This window comes from Anomalospiza imberbis, unplaced genomic scaffold (genome assembly GCF_031753505.1).
Source record: "Anomalospiza imberbis isolate Cuckoo-Finch-1a 21T00152 unplaced genomic scaffold, ASM3175350v1 scaffold_1248, whole genome shotgun sequence".
NCBI classification, from domain to species: domain Eukaryota; kingdom Metazoa; phylum Chordata; class Aves; order Passeriformes; family Viduidae; genus Anomalospiza; species Anomalospiza imberbis.
The window spans coordinates 1,922-25,375 of record NW_027099646.1 but is presented as its reverse complement, the minus strand read 5'-3'; the positions used below and the strand labels follow the sequence as shown (position 1 = coordinate 25,375).

The 23,454-nt window shown below is 63.4% G+C and overlaps 1 protein-coding gene across 1 annotated transcript; it reads right to left on the bottom strand.

Moving 5' to 3' along the window:
- Nucleotides 1-3,557: 3,557 nt before the first annotated feature.
- LOC137465982 (MAPK-interacting and spindle-stabilizing protein-like) lies at nucleotides 3,558-15,370 on the bottom strand (the record flags this gene model as incomplete). Its single annotated transcript, XM_068177941.1, has 7 exons — nucleotides 15,365-15,370; nucleotides 12,231-12,320; nucleotides 10,496-10,601; nucleotides 8,656-8,781; nucleotides 7,952-8,057; nucleotides 6,313-6,637; nucleotides 3,558-3,650 (listed from the first exon to the last, which is right to left on the bottom strand). Coding segments are annotated over exons 1-7 (852 nt in total), but the record flags the coding sequence as incomplete, so codon positions are not given.
- Nucleotides 15,371-23,454: the final 8,084 nt, after the last annotated feature.

Below are 23,454 nucleotides of genomic sequence, written 5' to 3'. Positions count from 1 at the left end.
GGACATGGGGGGGTCATGGGGGGGATATGGGGGGGGTCATGGGGGGGATATGGGGGGGTCATGGACATGGGGGGGTCATGGGGGGGACATGGGGGACATGGGGGGGTCATGGGGGGATATGGGGGGATATGGGGGACATGGGGGGATATGGGGACACCATGGGGGGTCATGGGGGGGACATGGGGGGGGGTCATGGGGCAATATGGGGGACATGGGGGGGTCATGGACATGGGGGGGGACATGGGGGGGTCATGGGGGGGGGATATGGGGGGACATGGGGGGGTCATGGACATGGGGGGGACATGGGGGGATATGGGGGGGTCATGGGGACACCATGGGGGGACATGGGGGGGGTCATGGACATGGGGGGGGGACATGGGGCGGGTCATGGGGGGGGATATGGGGGGATATGGGGGGGTCATGGACATGGGGGGGACATGGGGGGGGACATGGGGGGGACATGGGGGGGTCATGGGGACACCATGGGGGGACATGGGGGGGGTCATGGACATGGGGGACATGGGGAGATATGGGGGGACATGGGGGGGGACATGGGGGGGGACATGGGGGGGACATGGGGGGGACATGGGGGGGGACATGGGGGGGGGTCATGGGGCAATATGGGGGGACATGGGATGTCATGGACATGGGGGGGGGACATGGGGGGGTCATGGGGGGTCATGGATATGGGGGGGGATATAGGGGGATATGGGGGGGGATATGGGGGGATATGGGGGGGGTCATGGACATGGGGGGGTCATGGGGGGGACATGGGGGGATATGGGGGGACATGGGGGAGTCATGGGGGGGACAATGGGGGGACATGGGGGGGACATGGGGGACATGGGGGGGTCATGGGGGGGATATGGGGGGACATGGGGGGGATATGGGGGGCCATGGGGGGGTCATGGACATGGAGGGGGGACATGGGGGGACATGGGGGGACATGGGGGGGACATGGGGGGGTCATGGACATGGGGGGGACAGCGTTTAGAGGGGGGGATGGGGGGGACATTGTGGACACCGGTGGGGGGTGGGGGGTGACACGGGGGGGTCACGGGCACTCGTGATGTTTGGGGGGGGGTCCCCACCTGTCTGTCCGGGTGGGCGCCGGGGGGGGGCCCAGGCCTCGGCCGGGGGGAGGGGGCTCCACAGCCCCGGGGGCAGCGGGAACGGAGGGGGGGGCCCGGGGGGGGCAGCGCCCCACAGCCCCCCTGGGGACAGCGGGGTCAGGGGGGGCACGGGGGGGGACCCCCCTCGGTGCCCCCAGGACCCCCCAGACCCCCTCAGTGCCCCCCCAGAACCCCCAGACCCCTCAGTGCCCCCCCAGACCCCCCAGGTGCCCCCCCAGACCCCCCCAGACCCCTCAGTGCCCCCCCAGACCCCCCAGGACACCTCAGTGCCCCCCCAGGACCCCTCGGTGCCCCCCCGGACCCCCCAGACCCCTCAGTGCCCCCCCCAGACCCCCCAGTGCCCCCCCGGACCCCCCAGACCCCTCAGTGCCCCCCCGGACCCATTTCACCCCCCCAAAACCCCTTGAAGCCCCCCCAGACCCATTTCACCCCCCCAAGACCCCTTAAAGCCCCCCAGACCCATTTCACCCCCCCAAAACCCCTTAAAGCCCCCCCAGACCCATTTCACCCCCCCAAAACCCCTTCACTGCCCCCCAGGACCCATTTCAGACCCCCAACTCCCCTTAAAGCCCCCCCAGACCCATTTCACCCCCCCAACTCTCTCCTTAAAGCCCCCCCAGACCCATTTGACCCCCCCAAAACCCCTTAAAGCCCCCCCAGACCCATTTCACCCCCCCCAGACCCCTTCACTGCCCCCCAGACCCATTTCACCCCCCCAACTCCCCCTAAAGCCCCCCCAGACCCATTTCACCCCCCCAGACCCCTTAAAGCCCCCCCAGACCCATTTCAGACCCCCCAACTCCCCTTAAAGACCCCCCAGACCCATTTCACCCCCCCAAACCCCCCCCAATTGCCCCCCTCATTTTTCCCCTTTTACCCCAATTTTTAGCCCCCCCCCCCCCCCAAACCCCTCAGTGCCCCTCCCCCCCCCCCCGAAATCCCCGCCCCTCCCCCACCTGGGGGCTGCCGCTGCGGCGCCGTTTGAGGGGGGTGGGCAGCTCCTCGGGGGGGGGCGGGGGGGGCTGGGCGGGGGGGAGGGGCTGCCCCGCGGGGGGGTCGGGGGGGGCCGCCCCCCTCTTCAGCTGCGCCCCCCCCCCCTTTTGGCCGGGAACGTCCTTTTCTGGGGGGGGGGGGAGGGGAGTTGGGATAATGGGGGGTGGGGGGGATTTTGGGGGGGGGGGGGGGGGGGTGCGGGGGAGGGGCGGCATCACCCCCACCCCCCCACACCCCCCCCATTCCCAGTGCTCCCAGTAAGGCCTGGACCCCATTCCCAGTGCCCCTCCCCCAAACCCCCCCCCTCCCAAAATGATCCGCTGAGCCCCCCCCCCCCCCCAATTCTTCCCTAACGCCCCCAAAATCCCCCCAAATCCCCTCAAAATCCCCTCATATCCCCCAAAATCCCCCCAATATCCCCTCAAATCGCCTCAAATCCCCCAAAATTCCCCCAATCCCCCAAAATCCCCTCAAACGCCCCCCAAAATCCCCTCAAATCCCCCCAAAATCCCCTCAAAATCCCCTCACAAATCGCCTCAAATACCCCCAAAAATCCCCTCAAATCCCCTCAAATCACCCCAAAATCTCCTCAAACACCCCCAAAACCCCTCAAACGCCCCCAGAATCACCTCAAACACCCCCAAAATCACCTCAAACACCCCCAAAATCCCCTCAAATCCCCCCAAATCACCCAAAATCACCTCAAATCCCCCCAAAATCCCTTCAAAACGCCCCCAAATGCCCCAAAATCCCCCAAACCGCCCCAAAATCCCCCCCAAAATCCCCTCAAACGCCCCCAAAATCTCCTCAAATCCCCCCAAAATCCCTTCAAATCCCCTCAAACACCCCAAAATCTCCTCAAATCCCCCCAAAATCCCTTCAAATCCCCTCAAACACCCCAAAATCCCCTCAAATCCCCCCAAAATCCCTTCAAATCCCCTCAAACACCCCAAAATCCCTCAAACCCCCCCCAAAATCCCCTCAAACGCCCCCAAATGCCCCAAAACCCCCCCAAAATCCCCTCAAACCCCCCAAAATCCCATCCCCAGCCCTCCAATTTCCCTTTAACCACCCCCAAATCCCCCCAAAATCCCCTCAAATCCCCTCAAATCCCCCCCAACCCCCCCCCAAATCCCCTCAAATCCCCTCAAACACCCCCAAAATCCCCCCAAAATCCCCTCAAACACCCCCAAACCCCCTCCCCAGCCCCCCCAATCCCCTCTTACACCCCCAAATAGCCCAAACCCCCCCAGCCCCCCAAATTCTCCCCAGCCTCCTAATGCCCCTCTCACTCCCCCAAAATCCCCCCCAAATCCCCTCCCCAGCCCCCCCAAATCCCCTCCCCAGCCCCCCCAATCCTCCTCTAACCCCCTGAATCATCCCCAAACCCCCCAAAATCCCCCCCCAAACCCCCCAAATCCCCCCCCTCACCTCGGGTGCAGCAGGCTCCAGACCTGCTGGAGGGGGGGCAGGGCCCGAGCCCGGGGGGGGACACGGGGCCCGGGGGAAACTCCAGAGCTGGGCCTGGGGACACGGGGACACCTCAGGGACACCTCAGGGACATGGGGAGACCTCGGGGACACCTCGGGGACACCTCGGGGACACCCCCGAACACGGGGACGCCCCCCAGGGACATGGGGACACCTCGGGGACACCTCGAGGACACCTCGGGGACATGGGGAGACCCCCAGGGACACCCCAGGGACACGGGGACACCCCCCAGGGACACCTCGGGGACACCTCGGGGACATGGGGACACCCCCTGGGACATGGGGACACCTCAGGGACACCTTGGGGACATGGGGAGACCCCCCAGGGACACCCCCAGGGACATGGGGACACCCCGGGAACACCTCGGGGACATGGGGAGACCCCCCAGGGACACCTCGGGGACACCCCAGGGACATGGGGGCACCCCCAGGGACACCTTGGGACATGGGGACACCCCCTGGGACATGGGGACACCTCCAGTGTCACCCCAAGGGACACAGGGACAACGCTGAGGTCACCCCCAGGGACACCCCCAGGGACATGGGGACACCCCCAGGACACCTCGGGGACACCCCCAGGGACATGGGGAGACCCCCCTGGGACACCCCCTGGGACACAGGGACACCCCCAGGGACACCTTGGGGACACAGGGACACCCCCAGGGACATGGGGACACCCCCCTGGGACACCTTGGGGACACCTCGGGACACGGGGACACCCCCCTGGGACATGGGGACACCCCCAGTGTCACCCCAAGGGACACGGGGAGACGCTGAGGTCACCCCCAGGGACACCCCCAGGGACATGGGGGCACCCCCAGGGACACCTCGGGGACACCTCGGGGAGACCCCCCAGGGACATGGGGACACCTCAGGGACACCTCAGGGACACCTCGGGGACATGGGGACACCCCCCAGGGACTTGGGGACACCTCGGGGACACCCCTAGGGACATGGGGAGACCCCCCTGGGACACCTTCGGGGACACGGGGACACCCCCAGGGACACGGGGACACCTGGGGACGCCCCCAGGGACAGCCCCTGGAACATGGGGCACCCCCAGGGACACCCCCAGGGACATGGGACACCTTGGGGACACGGGGACACCCCCAGGGACACCCCCAGGGACACCCCCAGGGACACAGGGACACCTCCAGTGTCACCCCAAGGGACATGGGACACGCTGAGGTCACCCCCAGTGTCACCCCCAGGGACACGGGGACACCCCCCAGTGTCACCCCTGGGAACGATGTCCCCACCTGCCACTGTCACCTGCTGCGGCCACAGCGGTGGTGGCACCAGGGCCACCACCCAGCCCCTCCCGTGTCCCCTCCGTGTCCCCTCCGTGTCCCCCTCCTGAGTCCCCGAGGTGTCCCCTCGCTGTCCCCTCCGTGTCCCGTCCGTGTCCCCTCCCGTGTCCCCTCCCGTGTCCCCTCCGTGTCCCCTCCATGTCCCCTCGCTGTCCCCTCCCGTGTCCCCTCCCGTGTCCCCTCGCTGTCCCCTCCATGTCCCCTCCGTGTCCCCTCTGTGTCCCGTCCGTGTCCCCTCCATGTCCCCTCCGTGTCCCCTCCGTGTCCCCTCCGTGTCCCCTCTGTGTCCCGTCCGTGTCCCCTCGCTGTCCCCTCTGTGTCCCCTCATTGTCCCCTCTCTGTCCCCTCCATGTCCCGTCTGTGTCCCCTCCGTGTCCCGTCCGTATCCCCTCATTGTCCCCTCCCGTGTCCCCTCCATGTCCCGTCCGTGTCCCCTCCCGTGTCCCCTCGCTGTCCCCTCGCTGCCCCCTCGCTGTCCCCTCTGTGTCCCCTCATTGTCCCCTCTCTGTCCCCTCCGTGTCCCGTCCGTGTCCCCTCGCTGTCCCCCTCCGTGTCCCCTCCGTGTCCCATCCATGTCCCCTCTGTGTCCCCTCCGTGTCCCCTCCGTGTCCCCTCACTGTCCCCTCGCTGTCCCCTCCCGTGTCCCGTCCATGTCCGTCCATGTCCCCTCCGTGTCCCCTCCGTGTCCCCTCCGTGTCCCATCTGTGTCCCCTCCGTGTCCCCTCTGTGTCCCCTCCGTGTCCCCTCCGTGTCCCATCTGTGTCCCATCTGTGTCCCCTCTGTGTCCCCTCCGTGTCCCCTCCGTGTCCCCTCCCGTGTCCCCTCCGTGTCCCTCCATGTCCCCTCCGTGTCCCCTCTGTGTCCCCTCCATGTCCCCTCCGTGTCCCCTCCCATGTCCCCTCCGTGTCCCCTCCCATGTCCCCTCCGTGTCCCCTCCGTGTCCCCTCCCCGTGTCCCCTCGCTGTCCCCTCACTGTCCCCTCCATGTCCCCTCCCGTGTCCCCTCCATGTCCCCTCATTGTCCCCTCTGTGTCCCCTCCCGTGTCCCCTCCATGTCCCCTCTGTGTCCCCTCCGTGTCCCATCCGTGTCCCCTCCATGTCCCCATCCGTGTCCCCTCTGTGTCCCCTCCGTGTCCCCTCCGTGTCCCCTCCCGTGTCCCCTCCGTGTCCCCTCCATGTCCCCTCCGTGTCCCCTCTGTGTCCCCTCCATGTCCCCTCCGTGTCCCCCTCCCATGTCCCCTCCGTGTCCCCTCTGTGTCCCCTCCGTGTCCCCTCCATGTCCCCTCCCGTGTCCCCTCGCTGTCCCCTCCATGTCCCCTCCGTGTCCCCTCCCATGTCCCCTCTGTGTCCCCTCCGTGTCCCCTCGCTGTCCCCTCGCTGTCCCCACCTGCTGCAGGCGCCCGATGCGGGCGGCGATGTCCCCTCGGTGGCCACCGATGACGTCCCCTCGGTGGCCACCGATGACGTCCCCTCGGTGGCCGCCGATGACGTCCCCTCGGTGGCCGCCGATGACGTCCCCGTGGCGGTGGCCACCGACGACGTCCCCGTGGCGGTGGCCACCGACGTCCCCGTGGCGGTGGCCGCGGTGCCGCCCGTGGTGGCAGCTCGGTGGCTCCTCCAGCTCGGGGGTGGCCTCGGGGCCGGGGGGGTCCCAGGGCTGCAGCGCCCGGACACAGCCCTGGAGGGGGTCCAGGGGGGCCCGGGGGGGGGCTCTGGGGGGACAGGGGGTGACATGGGGACATCTGGGGGGGCTCTGCCCCATAGGGACCCCCAAAACGGAGATTTGGGGGGGTTCTTGCCCCATAGGAACACCCCAAAATGGGGATTTGGGGGGGCTCTGCCCCATAGAGACCCCCAAACACAGCCCTGGAGGGGGTCCAGGGGGGCCCGGGGGGGGGCTCTGGGGGGACAGGGGGTGACATGGGGACATCTGGGGGGGCTCAGGCCCATAGGGACCCCCAAAATGGGGATTTGGGGGGGTTCTGACCCATAGGGAACCCCAAAATGGGGATTTGGTGGGGGTTCTGACCCATAGGGAACCCCAAAATGGGGATTTGGGGGGGCTCTGCCCCAAAGAGACCCCCAAACACAGCCCTGGAGGGGGTCCGGGGGGGGGCTCTGGGGGGACAGGGGTGACATGGGGACATCTGGGGGGGTTCTGCCCCATAGGGACCCCCAAAATGGGGATTTGGGGGGTTCTGCCCCATAGAGACCCCCAAAACACAGCCCTGGAGGGGGTCCAGGGGGGCCCGGGGGGGGCTCTGGGGGGACAGGGGGTGACATGGGGACATCTGGGGGGGTTCTGACCCATAGGGACCCCCAAAACGGGGATTTGGGGGGGTTCTGCCCCATAGAGACCCCCAAAATGGGGATTTGGGGGGGCTCAGCCCCATAGAGACCCCCAAAATGGGGATTTTGGGGGGTTCTGCCCCATAGAGACCCCCAAAATGGGGATTTGGGGGGACTCAGCCCCATAGAGACCCCCAAAATGGGGATCTGGGGGGGCTCAGCCCCATAGAGACCCCCAAAGTGGGGATTTGGGGGGGTTCTGCCCCATAGGGACCCCCCAAAATGGGGATCTGGGGGGGTTCTGCCCCCATAGGGAACCCCAAAATGGGGATTTGGGGGGGTTCTGCCCCATAGGGAACCCCCCAAAATGGGGATCTGGGGGGGTTCTGCCCCATAGGGACCCCCAAAATGGGGATTTGGGGGGGTTCTGCCCCATAGGGACCCCAAAATGGGGATTTGGGGGGATTCTGACCCATAGGGAACCCCAAAATGGGGATTTGGGGGGGTTCTGCCCCATAGAGACCCCCCCAAAATGGGGATCTGGGGGGGTTCTCGCCCCATAGGGAACCCCAAAATGGGGGTTTGGGGGGGTTCTGCCCCATAGGGACCCCCCAAAATGGGGATTTGGGGGGTTCTCTGCCCCACAGGGACCCTGCCAGGACCCTTTTGGGAGGGGGGGACACATTTTGGGGTACAGGTGACACATTTTTGGGGGGTGGGTTGGGGTCAGCACTTACCCCGGGGGGTAGAAGGCCTTGTGGGGGAGGGGCGGCCCCCCATTTCCGCTGGGGGGGGGCGTCAGGTGGGGGGGGCAGCGGCGCCGGGCCGAGGCTGGAGGAGCACCTGGGGGGAGGGGAGGTGAGGGGGGGACCCCCGGGAATGGGGGAGACCCCCCCAAAAATGGGGGAGACCCCCCCAAAAATGGGGGAGACCCCCGGGAATGGGGGAGACCCCCCCCAAAAATGGGGATACTTGGGTTGGGGGGGGTTAGTTAGGGGTCAGTGTACAGGTCAGTTAGGGGTCAGCTGGGGGTCAGTGTGGGGTCAGAGGGGTCAGGGGTCAGTTAGGGGTCAGGGGTCAGTTAGGGGTCAGTTGGGGGTCAGAGGTCAGGTAGGGTCAGTTGTGGGTCAGTTTGGGGTCAGTTATGGGTCAGTTGGGGTCAGGTGTGGGTCAGTTATGGTTCAGTTGTGGGTCAGTTGGGGTCAGTGTGGGGTGGGGTCAGTTGGGGGTCAGTTTGGGGTCAGTTGGGGGTCAGTTATGGGTCAGTTGGGGGTCAGTGTGGGTCAGTTGTGGGTCAGTTGGGGTGAGTTTGGGGTCAGTTGTGGGGTGGGGTCAGTTATGGGTCAGTTGTGGGTCAGTGAGGGGTGGGGTCAGTTGGGGTCAGTTTGGGGTCAGTTATGGGTCAGCTGTGGGTCAGTTGGGGGTCAGTTGGGGGTCACACCTTGGGGGGGGCAGCCAGGCCCGGGGGGGGCAGCCGGCCCAGCCCCCGCCGCAGCCCAGGCTCCCCACGGCGAAGGGGTCCCGTCCGGCCCGGCCCCCCAGGGGCTCCACGGCGCGATGCATCGGCCTGGGGGACACGGGGTCAGTCCCTGCCCCATAGATCCACCCCACGGACCCACAGATCCATCCCACGGACCCACAGATCCACCCCACGGACCCACAGACCCACCCCTGCCCCACTGATCCACCCCCCAGGGGCTCCACGGCGCGATGCATCGGCCTGGGGGACACGGGGTCAGTCCCTGCCCCATAGATTCGTCCCCGCCCCATAGATCCACCCCACGGACCCACAGATCCACCCCACGGACCCACAGATCCATCCCTGCCCCACTGATCCACCCCCCAGGGGCTCCACGGCGCGATGCATCGGCCTGGGGGACACGGGGTCAGTCCCTGCCCCATAGATCCACCCCTGCCCCACTGATCCATCCCACAGACCCATAGATCCACCCCACGGACCCACAGATCCACCCCACGGACCCACAGATCCACCCCTGCCCCACTGATCCACCCCCCAGGGGCTCCACGGCGCGATGCATCGGCCTGGGGGACACGGGGTCAGTCCCTGCCCCATAGATCCACCCCTGCCCCATAGATCCACCCCACGGACCCACAGATCCACCCCTGCCCCACTGATCCACCCCCCAGGGGCTCCACGGCGCGATGCATCGGCCTGGGGGACACGGGGGTCAGTCCCTGCCCCATAGATCCACCCCTGCCCCATAGATCCACCCCACGGACCCACAGATCCACCCCTGCCCCACTGATCCACCCCATGGACCCATAGATCTACCCCATGGACCCACAGATCCACCCCTGCCCCATAGACCCATCCAGACACCTGTGACCGGTGACCCACCTGCCCCACAGATATCCCATAACCAGCCCCATAAACCCCCCAAACCACCCCCGTGACCCCATAACCAGCCCCATAGACCCCCCAAATCCCCCCATAACCCCATAAACAGCCCCACAGACCCCATAACCACCCCATAGACCCCCCAAATCCCCCCATAACCCCATAACCAGCCCCATAGACACCGCCAAACCCCCCAAACCACCCCTGTGACCCCATAAACAGCCCCATAGACCCCCAAACCACCCCGTGACCCCATAACCAGCCCCATAGACCCCATAACCAGCCCCATAGACCCCCCAAATCCCCCCATAACCCCATAAACAGCCCCACAGACCCCATAACCAGCCCCATAGACCCCATAACCAGCCCCATAGACCCCCCCAAACCACCCCGTGACCCCATAACCAGCCCCATAGACCCCATAACCAGCCCCACAGACCCCCCAAATCACCCCTGTGACCCCATAACCAGCCCCATAGACCCCATAACCAGCCCCATAGACCCCATAACCAGCCCCACAGACCCCCCCAAACCACCCCGTGACCCCATAACCAGCCCCATAGACCCCATAACCAGCCCCATAGACCCCATAAACAGCCCCACAGACCCCCCCAAATCACCCCATGACCCCATAACCAGCCCCATAGACCCCATAACCAGCCCCACAGACCCCCCAAATCACCCCCGTGACCCCATAACCAGCCCCACAGACCCCCAAGGAGCCCACAGGCCGCCCCCCCCGAGCCCATGACCCAGATCCCAGATCCCCCCATGACCCCATAACCAGCCCCATAGACCCCCCAAATCCCCCCATAACCCCATAACCAGGCCCGTGACCCCATAACCAGCCCCATAGACCCCATAACCAGCCCCACAGACCCCCAAGGAGCCCACAGGCCGCCCCCCCGAGCCCCCCACTCACCACTCGTGGGGCAGGGGAGGGCTGGGTCCCCCCGCGGCCCCCCCGTGGGGGGGGGGAGGGGGCGGCTGCTGGGCGGGGGCGGCCCCTCCCTCACTGCCGCATACACCTGGGACAGGTACGGGCACTTAGGGGGCACGGGGGGCACGGGGGGCACTTGGGGGGCAGGGGGGCGCTTGGGGTCAGCTCTGGGGCGCTTCTGGAACAGCTGTGGGGCACTTCCAGGGCAGCTGAGGGGCGGCTGTAGGGGAATTCTGGGGCACTTTTGGGGCATTTTTGGGGCATTTTTGGGGCACTTTTGGGGCACTTTTGGGGCATTTTTAGGGGCATTTTTGGGGCAGATTTGGTTCAGCTCTGGGGCACTTTTAGGGGCATTTTTGGGGAAATTTTAGGGGCAGTTTTGGGGCAATTTTGGATCAATTCTGGGGCACTTTTAGGGGAATTTTGGGGCAGTTTTGAGGCAGTTTTGGATCCATTCTGGGGCATTTCAGGGGCATTTTCAGGGGCATTTTAGGGGCATTTTTGGAGCAGTTTTGGTTCAGCTCTGGGGCACTTTTAGGGACAATTCTGGGGAAATTTTAGGGCAGTTCTGGGGCAATTTTAGGGGCGTTTTTGGGGCAGTTTCAGGGGCATTTTTGGGGCAGTTTTGGATCAGCTCTGGGGCACTTGTAGGGGCATTTTTGGGGTAGTTTTGGGGCATTTTTGGAGCAGTTTTGGATCCATTCTGGGGCAATTTAAGGGCAATTTTAGGGGCAGTTTTGGATCAATTCTGGGGTATTTTAGGGGAATTTTTGGGGCAGTTTTGGATCCATTCTGGGGCACTTGTAGGGGCATTTTTGGGCCATTTTTGGGGCAGTTTTGGATCAATTCTGGGGCATTTTAGGGGAATTTTAGGGGCAGTTTTGGATCAATTCTGGGGCATTTTAGGGGAATTTTAGGGGCAGTTTTGGATCAATTCTGGGGCATTTTAGGGGAATTTTAGGGGCAGTTTTGGTTCAGCTCTGGGGCACTTTTAGGGGCATTTTTGGGGTAGTTTTGGGGCATTTTTGGGGCAGTTTTGGATCCATTCTGGGGCACTTTTAGGGGCATTTTTGGGGCAGTTTCAGGGGTATTTTTGGGGCAGTTTTGGTTCAGCTCTGGGGCACTTTTAGGGACAATTCTGGGGCAATTTTAGGGGCGTTTTTGGGGTAGTTTTGGGGCATTTTTGGGGCAGTTTTGGATCCATTCTGGGGCAATTTAAGGGCAGTTTAGGATTCGCTCTGGGGCACTTCTAGGGGCATTTTTGGGGCAGCTTTAGGGCAATTTTCCGTGCAGTTTTGGATCAGCTCTGGGGCAATTTTAGAGGCATTTTTGGGGCACTTTTAGGGGCATTTTTGGGGCAGTTTTGGATCAATTCTGGGGCACTTTTAGGGACAATTCTGGGGAAATTTTAGGGCAGTTCTGGGGCAATTTTTGGGGCAATTTCAGGGGCATTTTTGGGGCAGTTTAGGATCCGCTCTGGGGCACTTTTAGGGGCATTTGTGGATCCATTCGGGGCATTTTTGGGGCATTTTTGGGGCATTTTTGGGGCGTTTTTGGGGCAGTTTGGATCCATTCTCGGGCACTTTTAGGGGCATTTCTGAGGCTCCGCCCCCGGCGGGAGGGGGCGGGCGATGCCGCGATCACGTGGTGCGGAAGTGGGCGGTACTTCACACACTCCCTAGGCCCCGCCCCCTCGACCCACGCCCCGCCCCCTCACCGATGACGCGACGCTCTCCAGGAACCGGCCAATCACAGCGCGCCTCTCGCCCGGCAGCCAATCATCGCTCCCTTCCGGCTCTGGCTCAGCCTGAGGGCGACCAATGGAGAGAGGGCTCAGGCTGGTGCTGGCCAATGAGCAGAGGGGAGGATTTTTTGGGGACATTTGGGGACATTTGGGGACACGGGGGGCAGGGCCTTTCCCCGCCCCCAGCCGTGACGTCACGGCCACAGCTGGGGGAGAATTTCGGGGCCTTCCCGTGACGTCACGGTTGGGGGCGTGGCCAAGGGGACCCCGCGACGCCCACGGGGAGCGGGAAGGGGACGGTGACACTCGGGACAGGGTGACACTTGGGATAGGGTGACACTCGGGGGAGAGGGTGACACTGGGGACAGGGTGACACTTGGGATAGGGTGACACTTGGGATAGGGTGACACTGGGGACAGGGTGACACTGGGGACAGGGTGACACTCAGGACAGGGTGACACTGGGGACAGGGTGACACTGGGGACAGGGTGACACTCAGGACAGGGTGACACTGGGGACAGGGTGACAGAGGACAGGGTGACACTTGGGGACAGGGTGACACTTGGGATAGGGTGACACTCGGGGACAGGGTGACACTGGGGACAGGGTGACACTGGGGACAGGGTGACACTCAGGACAGGGTGACACTGGGGACAGGGTGACAGAGGACAGGGTGACACTGGGGACAGGGTGACACTGGGGACAGGGTGACAGAGGACAGGGTGACACTCGGGACAGGGTGACACTTGGGATAGGGTGACACTCGGGGACAGGGTGACACTGGGGACAGGGTGACACTGGGGACAGGGTGACACTTGGGATAGGGTGACACTGGGGACAGGGTGACACTTGGGGGACAAGGTGACACTGGGGACAGGGTGACAGAGGACAGGGTGACACTTGGGGACAGGGTGACACTGGGGACAGGGTGACACTGGGGACAAGGTGACACTGGGGACAGGGTGACACTGGGGACAGGGTGACAGAGGACAGGGTGACACTGGGGACAGGGTGACACTGGGGACAAGGTGACACTGGGGACAGGGTGACAGAGGACAGGGTGACACTGGGGACAGGGTGGCACTGGGGACAGGGTGACACTTGGGGACAGGGTGACAGAGGACAGGGTGGCACTGGGGACAGGGTGACAGAGGACAGGGTGACAGAGGACAGGGTGACACTGGGGACAGGGTGACACTGGGGACAGGGTGACAGAGGACAGGGTGGCACTGGGGACAGGGTGACAGAGGACAGGGTGACAGAGGACAGGGTGACACTGGGGACAGGGTGACACTGGGGACAGGGTGACAGAGGACAGGGTGACAGAGGACAGGGTGACACTGGGGACAGGGTGACACTCGGGGACAGGGTGACACTGGGGACAGGGTGACACTGGGGACAGGGTGGCACTGGGGACAGGGTGACAGAGGACAGGGTGACAGAGGACAGGGTGACACTGGGGACAGGGTGACACTGGGGACAGGGTGACAGAGGACAGGGTGACACTCGGGACAGGGTGACACTCGGGGACACCGCACCACGTGATGCACGCGTGGGACACTCGAGCAGAGTGACCCCAAACATGGTGACCACGGCCAGAGTGACCCACGGCCAGAGTGACCGATGGTCACCTGTGACCCATGGCCAGAGTGACCAACAACCAGAGTGACCAACAACCAGAGTGACCAACGGTCACCTGTGACCCACGGCCAGAGTGACCCACGGCCAGAGTGACCAACGGTCACCTGTGACCCACGGCCAGAGTGACCCACGGCCAGAGTGACCAACGGTCACCTGTGACCCACGGCCAGAGTGACCCACGGCCAGAGTGACCAACGGTCACCTGTGACCCACGGCCAGAGTGACCCACGGCCAGAGTGACCAACGGTCACCTGTGACCCACAGACAGCAGTGACCCACGGCCAGAGTGACCAAGAACCAGAGTGACCAAGAACCAGAGTGACCCACGGTCACCTGTGACCCACGGCCAGAGTGACCCACGGCCAGCGTGACCAACAACCAGAGTGACCCACGGTCACCTGTGACCCACAGACAGCAGTGACCCACGGCCAGAGTGACCAATAACCAGAGTGACCAATAACCAGAGTGACCGATGGTCACCTGTGACCCATGGCCAGAGTGACCCACGGCCAGAGTGACCAACAACCAGTGACCCACAGACACCTGTGACCCACAGACAGAGTGACCCACGGCCAGAGTGACCAACAACCAGAGTGACCAAGAACCAGAGTGACCAACGGTCACCTGTGACCCACGGCCAGAGTGACCCACGGCCAGAGTGACCAACGGTCACCTGTGACCCACAGACAGCAGTGACCCACGGCCAGAGTGACCAACAACCAGAGTGACTGATGGTCACCTGTGACCCATGGCCAGAGTGACCCACGGCCAGAGTGACCCACGGCCAGCGTGACCAACAACCAGAGTGACCCACGGTCACCTGTGACCCACAGACAGCAGTGACCCACGGCCAGAGTGACCCACGGCCAGAGTGACCAACAACCAGTGACCCACAGACACCTGTGACCCACAGACAGAGTGACCCACGGCCAGAGTGACCAATAACCAGAGTGACCGATGGTCACCTGTGACCCATGGCCAGAGTGACCCACGGCCAGAGTGACCCACGGCCAGAGTGACCAACAACCAGAGTGACCCACGGTCACCTGTGACCCACAGACAGCAGTGACCCACGGCCAGAGTGACCAACAACCAGAGTGACCAAGAACCAGAGTGACCCACAGCCAGAGTGACCCACGGCCAGAGTGACCAACAACCACAGTGACCCACGGTCACCAGTGATCCACAACCAAGAATGACCAACAGCCAGAGTGACCAACAGCCACACTGACCCACAGACACCTGTGACCCACGGCCAGAGTGACCGATAACCAGAGTGACCCACGGCCAGAGTGACCCATGGCCATGAGTGACCCACGGCCAGAGTGACCAACAACCACACTGACCCACAGACACCAGTGACCGATAACCAGAGTGACCCACAGTGACCCACAGCCATGAGTGACCAGTAACTAGTGACCCACGGCCAGAGTGACCCACAGCCAGAGTGACTCACAGTGACCCACAGCCATGACTGAACAATAACCTGTGACCCACAGCCAAAGTGACCCACAGCCATGAGTGACCCACGGCCATGAGTGACCAGTAACCAGTGACCCACGGCCAGAGTGACCCACAGTGACCCACAGCCATGAGTGACCAGTAACCAGTGACCCACAGCCATGAGTGACCCACAGCCATGAGTGACCAACACTGACCCACAGCCAGGCCGACCCACGGTCACACACACACGCCACCCCACAGCCACGAGTGACCCACGGCCAGAGTGACCAACAACCACACTGACCCACAGACACCTGTGACCCACGGCCAGCGTGACCCACAGCCATGAGTGACCCACACTGACCCACAGCCACAATGACCCACGGTCACACACACACGCCACCCCACAGCCACGAGTGACCCACGGCCAGAGTGACCAACAACCACACTGACCCACGGTCACACACACGTGTCCCCCCCCCCACCCCGTCACGCCCCGCCGTGACCCGTGGTCACACACGATGGCCGTCCCACGCCCCTCCCCCACCCCGCTGACCCCCCCCACGCCACGGCGACCCCCCCCACGCCACGGCGACCCCCCCACGCCACGGTGACCCCCCCCACGCCACGGCGACCCCCCCCACGCCACGGCGACCCCCCCCACGCCACGGCGACCCCCCCACGGCCACGCCGTCCCCGCCGTCCCTCACCCGTGCCCGGTGTGCCCCGCGTGTGCCGCGGTGCCCCGGTCCCCGCGTGGTGACACCGCGTGGTGACACCGGCACCGCGTGAGTCACCGGGCCCGCGTGGGTGTCCCCTCCCCTCCCCCCCTCCCGCCACCGTGACGTCAGCCGGATGCCCGTGACGGCGCGGGGGGGGGGAGGGGGAGGGGGAATCCCGGCGGGGGGCGGGGAGGGACACGGGGGGACACGGGGGGGACATTGGGGACATGGGGGGACACGGGGGGGACATTGGGGACATGGGGGACATTGGGGACACGGAATGGGGGACACTGGGGACACAGGGGGACATCGGGGACACGGGGGGACATTGGGGGGACATCGGGGACATGGGGACATGGGGGGACATTGGGGGACACTGGGGACACGGGGGGACACTGGGGGGACATCGTGGACGGGGGGGACATTGGGGACATGGGGGGACATCGGGGGGACATTGGGGACATGGGGGGGCACTGGGGGACATTGGGGACACGGGGGGGACATTGGGGGGACATTGGGGACACGGGGGGACACGGGGGGGACATTGGGGACACGGGGGGACATTGGGGACATGGGGGACATTGGGGGGACATTGGGGACATTGGGGGACACGGGGGGACACTGGGGGGACATTGGGGGACATTGGGGACATGGGGGGACATTGGGGGACATCGGGGACATGGGGGGACATTGGGGGACATCGGGGGGACATCAGGGGGACATTGGGGACACTGGGGGGACATGGGGGGGACATTGGGGGGACATTGGGGACATTGGGGGGACATTGGGGGGACATTGGGGGGACATTGGGGGGACATTGGGGACACGGGGACATGGGGGGACATTGGGGACACGGGGGGACATTGGGGGGACATTGGGGGACACTGGGGGACACTGGGGGGCACTGGGGACACGGGGGGACATGGGGGGGACATTGGGGGGACATTGGGAGACATGGGGGGACATTGGGGACACGGGGGGACATTGGGGGGACATCGGGGGACATTGGGGGGACATTGGGGGGACATTGAGGACACAGGGGGACATTGGGGACATGGGGGGACATTGGGGGGACATCGGGGGCACGGGGGGACATCGGGGACATGGAATGGGGGGACATTGAGGACACAGGGGGACATCGGGGACATGGGGGGACATTGGGGGACATTGGGGGGAACACGGGGGGACACTGGGGACATGGAATGGGGGGACATTGGGGACATGGAATGGGGGGACATTGAGGACACAGGGGGACATCGGGGACATGGGGGGACATTGGGGGACATTGGGGGGAACACGGGGGGACACTGGGGACACAGGATGGGGGGACATTGGGGACATGGAATGGGGGACATGGGGGGACATCGGGGACACTGGGGGGACACTGGGGACACAGGGGGACATTGGGGGGACATTGGGGGGGCATCGGGGGACATGGGGAGGGCACGTGGGGACATTTGGGGACACAAAGAGGGCACGGACACACCTGGGGACACGGGGAGGGCACGTGGGGACACACAGGGACACGCGGGGTGACACGCGGGGTGACACGGGGACACCCACCCCGGGTGAGGCGAGGACAGAGGACACCTGGGCACAGGTACAGCGCCACGGCGTGACGACACGCCCGGCGCACGCGGGGGGTGACACCCGTGTCACCGCTGTCCCCTGCCTGAGGTGGCCCCGGGGTGTCCCCGTGACATTGGGGTGTCCCCAAGGTGTCCCTGGGGTGTCCCTGTGGTATTGGGGTGGCCCTGGAGTGTCCCTGGGGTGTCCCCGGGGTGTCCCTGTGACATTGGGGTGGCCCTGGAGTGTCCCCAGGGTGTCCCCGGGGTGTCCCCGTGACATTGGGGTGTCCCCGGGGTGTCCCTGTGACATTGGGGTGTCCCCGGGGTGTCCCCGGGGTGTCCCTGGATCTGGGGGAGCCGGGGGTGGGGGGAGGGGCAGTTGAGTCACCGGTTCCGGGGCGGGGGAGGGGCGGGTGTGGGACAGGGACAGCGGGGGAGGGAGGGACAGCGGGGGAGGGGTGGCCACGAGGGGCGTGAGAGGGTCCTGGGTGTGTGACATGGGGGTGACAGGGTTCTGTGGGGGTGACACGGGGGTGACACTGTCCTAGAAGGGTGACACAGGGGGTGACAGTGTCCTGTGGGGTGACACGAGGGTGACACTGTCCTGTGGGGGTGACACGGGGGTGACAGTGCCCTAGAGAGGTGACACGGGGGTGACACTGTGCTGTGAAGGTGACAAATGTGTAACACTGTCCTGTCTGTGCAAAACCTGGGTGACACAGGTGTGTGACACTGTCACACCTGGTGAGACACACACCTGGACAGGTGTGTGACACTGTCACACCTGCTGTCACACACACACACACCTGGACAGGTGTGTGACACTGTCACACCTGCTGTCACACACACACACACCTGGACAGGTGTGTGACACTGTCACACCTGCTGTCACACACACACACCTGGACAGGTGTGTGACACTGTCACACCTGGTGTCACACGCACACCTGGACAGGTGTGTGACACTGTCACACCTGCTGTCACACACACACACCTGGACAGGTGTGTGACACTGTCACACCTGGTGTCACACACACACCTGGACAGGTGTGTGACACTGTCACACCTGCTGTCACACACACACCTGGACAGGTGTGTGACACTGTCACACCTGGTGTCACACACACACACACCTGGACAGGTGTGTGACACTGTCACACCTGCTGTCACACACACACCTGGACAGGTGTGTGACACTGTCACACCTGCTGTCACACGCACACCTGGACAGGTGTGTGACACTGTCACACCTGGTGTCACACACACACCTGGACAGGTGTGTGACACTGTCACACCTGGTGTCACACACACACCTGGACAGGTGACATTGTCACACCTGCTGTCACACGCACACCTGGACAGGTGTGTGACACTGTCACACCTGCTGTCACACACACACCTGGACAGGTGTGTGACACTGTCACACCTGGTGTCACACACAGACACACCTGGACAGGTGTGTGACACTGTCACACCTGCTGTCACACACACACACACCTGGACAGGTGTGTGACACTGTCACACCTGGTGTCACACACACACACACCTGGACAGGTGTGTGACACTGTCACACCTGGTGTCACACACACACACACACCTGGACAGGTGTGTGACACTGTCACACCTGCTGTCACACACACACCTGGACAGGTGACACTGTCACACCTGGTGTCACACACACACCTGGACAGGTGTGTGACACTGTCACACCTGGTGTCACACACACACACACCTGGACAGGTGTGTGACACTGTCACACCTGGTGTCACACACACACACACCTGGACAGGTGTGTGACACTGTCACACCTGGTGTCACACGCACACACACCTGGACAGGTGTGTGACACTGTCACACCTGCTGTCACACACACGCACACCTGGACAGGTGTGTGACACTGTCACACCTGCTGTCACACACACACCTGGACAGGTGTGTGACACTGTCACACCTGGTGTCACACACACACACACCTGGACAGGTGTGTGACACTGTCACACCTGGTGTCACACACACACACACCTGGACAGGTGTGTGACACTGTCACACCTGCTGTCACACGCACACCTGGACAGGTGTGTGACACTGTCACACCTGCTGTCACACACACACACACCTGGACAGGTGTGTGACACTGTCACACCTGGTGTCACACACACACACACCTGGACAGGTGTGTGACACTGTCACACCTGCTGTCACACACACACCTGGACAGGTGTGTGACACTGTCACACCTGGTGTCACACACACACCTGGACAGGTGTGTGACACTGTCACACCTGCTGTCACACACACACCTGGACAGGTGTGTGACACTGTCACACCTGGTGTCACACACACACACACCTGGACAGGTGTGTGACACTGTCACACCTGGTGTCACACTCACACCTGGACAGGTGTGTGACACTGTCACACCTGCTGTCACACACACACACACCTGGACAGGTGTGTGACACTGTCACACCTGGTGTCACACACACACACACCTGGACAGGTGTGTGACACTGTCACACCTGGTGTCACACACACACCTGGACAGGTGTGTGACACTGTCACACCTGGTATCACACACACACCTGGACAGGTGTGTGACACTGTCACACCTGCTGTCACACACACCTGGACAGGTGTGTGACACTGTCACACCTGGTGTCACACTCACACCTGGACAGGTGTGTGACACTGTCACACCTGCTGTCACACACACACCTGGACAGGTGTGTGACACTGTCACACCTGGTGTCACACTCACACCTGGACAGGTGTGTGACACTGTCACACCTGCTGTCACACGCACACCTGGACAGGTGTGTGACACTGTCACACCTGCTGTCACACACACCTGGACAGGTGTGTGACACTGTCACACCTGGTGTCACACTCACACCTGGACAGGTGTGTGACACTGTCACACCTGCTGTCACACGCACACCTGGACAGGTGTGTGACACTGTCACACCTGGTGTCACACGCACACCTGGACAGGTGTGTGACACTGTCACACCTGCTGTCACACACACCTGGACAGGTGTGTGACACTGTCACACCTGCTGTCACACGCACACCTGGACAGGTGTGTGACACTGTCACACCTGGTGTCACACACACACACACCTGGACAGGTGTGTGACACTGTCACACCTGCTGTCACACACACACCTGGACAGGTGTGTGACACTGTCACACCTGGTGTCACACACACACACACCTGGACAGGTGTGTGACACTGTCACACCTGGTGTCACACACACACCTGGACAGGTGTGTGACACTGTCACACCTGGTGTCACACACACACACACCTGGACAGGTGTGTGACACTGTCACACCTGGTGTCACACACACACCTGGACAGGTGTGTGACACTGTCACACCTGGTGTCACACGCACACCTGGACAGGTGTGTGACACTGTCACACCTGGTGTCACACGCACACCTGGACAGGTGACACTGTCACACACACCTGACAGGGAGGGGGCGGGGCTTGGTGGGGCGTGGCCGTGGGGGGAGGGGCACTCACGTGTCCGAGGGCGGTCCGGTGGGGGAGGGGCTACGCGCCAGCCATGGCCTGGGACTGGGGGGGGGACAGAGCCTTACTGGGAGCACTGGGAGCACTGGGAAGCCCGGCCCCTCCTCCCAGTGCCGTACTGGGACCAGTAGGGCCCAGGGTGCTGCTCCCAGTATGACCAGTATGACCAGTACCGCTGCTCCCAGTATGACCAGTATGACCAGTATCACTGCTCCCAGTGCTCCCAGTATGACCAGTACCACTGCTCCCAGTATGACCAGTACCACTGCTCCCAGTGCTCCCAGTATGACCAGTACCACTGTTCCCAGTGCTCCCAGTATGACCAGTACCACTGCTCCCAGTGCTCCCAGTATGACCAGTACCGCTGCTCCCAGTGCTCCCAGTATGACCAGTACCACTGCTCCCAGTGCTCCCAGTATGACCAGTACTGCTGCTCCCAGTATCCCCAGTATGACCAGTACCACTGCTGCCAGTATGACCAGTATGACCAGTACTGCTGCTCCCAGTGCTCCCAGTATGACCAGTACCACTGTTCCCAGTGCTCCCAGTATGACCAGTACCACTGCTCCCAGTGCTCCCAGTATGACCAGTACCGCTGTTCCCAGTGCTCCCAGTGCTCCCAGTGCTCCCAGTATGACCAGTACCACTGCTCCCAGTATGACCAGTACCACTGCTCCCAGTGCTCCCAGTATGACCAGTACTGCTGCTCCCAGTGCTCCCAGTATGACCAGTACCGCTGCTCCCAGTATCCCCACTGCTCCCAGTATGACCAGTACTGGTGTTCCCAGTCTCCCCAGTAGCTCCCAGTAAGACCCTTCCCACCATTCCGAGGCCCCAGTACTCCCAGTATGCCCAGTATGTCACACGTGTGGCTCCAGTAACACCCTCACCCACCATACCCAGCTCCCAGTGCTCCCAGTAACACCAGTAAGCCATCACTCCCAGCTCCCAGTAACACCAGTAGCGGCCGTTCTCAGCTTCCAGTAACACCAGTAACCAACGCTCCCAGTGCTCCCAGTAACACCAGTAACCAATGCTCCCAGTGCTCCCAGTAACACCAGTAGCCATCGCTCCCAGTAACACCAGTAGCGGCCGTTCTCAGCTCCCAGTAACACCAGTAACCAACGCTCCCAGTGCTCCCAGTAACACCAGTAACTGTCACTCCCAGCTCCCAGTAACACCAGTAACCATCGCTCCCAGCTCCCAGTAACACCAGTAACTGTCACTCCCAGTAACACCAGTAACTGTCACTCCCAGCTCCCAGTAACACCAGTAGCCATCACTCCCAGCTCCCAGTAACACCAGTAACTGTCACTCCCAGCTCCCAGTAACACCAGTAGCCATCACTCCCAGCTCCCAGTAACACCAGTAACTGTCACTCCCAGCTCCCAGTAACACCAGTAGCCAACGCTCCCAGCTCCCACCAAGATCTGCAATTCCCAGTGCTCCCAGTATAGATCCACACTGCGCTCCCAGTACACAAACACCTCCAGGTCCAGCTCCCAGTGCTCCCAGTACAGCCCTTACCCAGCTCCCAGTGCTCCCAGTACAGCCCTTACCCAGCTCCCAGTGCTCCCAGTGCTCCCAGTACAGCCCTTACCCAGCTCCCAGTGCTCCCAGTGCTCCCAGTACAGCCCTTACCCAGCTCCCAGTACAGCCCTTACCCCGTTCCCAGTGCTCCCAGTAGAGCCCTTACCCAGCTCCCAGTGCTCCCAGTGCTCCCAGTACAGCCCTTACCCAGCTCCCAGTGCTCCCTTACCCCGTTCCCAGTGCTCCCAGTACAGCCCTTACCCCGTTCCCAGTGCTCCCAGTACAGCCCTTACCCAGCTCCCAGTGCTCCCAGTACAGCCCTTACCCAGCTCCCAGTGTTCCCAGTACAGCCCTTACCCAGCTCCCAGTGCTCCCAGTACAGCCCTTACCCCGTTCCCAGTGCAGCCTTCACCCTTGCCCCCGGCTCCCAGTGCTCCCAGTACAGCCCTTACCCAGCTCCCAGTGCTCCCAGTACAGCCCTTACCCAGCTCCCAGTGCTCCCAGTACAGCCCTTACCCCGTTCCCAGTGCTCCCAGTACAGCCCTTACCCCGTTCCCAGTGCAGCCTTCACCCTTGCCCCCGGCTCCCAGTGCTCCCAGTCCCTCCCAGTGCTCCCAGTCCCTCCCAGTGCTCCCACACCCGCCTTATCAGGAGGCCGCACCCAGCCTGGCCCTGGGTGCCCTGGCAGGGGGGGTGGAGGGGGGAAGGTGTGTTTTGGGGGGAGCCCAGGTGGGTTTTGAGGGGTCCCAGGTGTGTT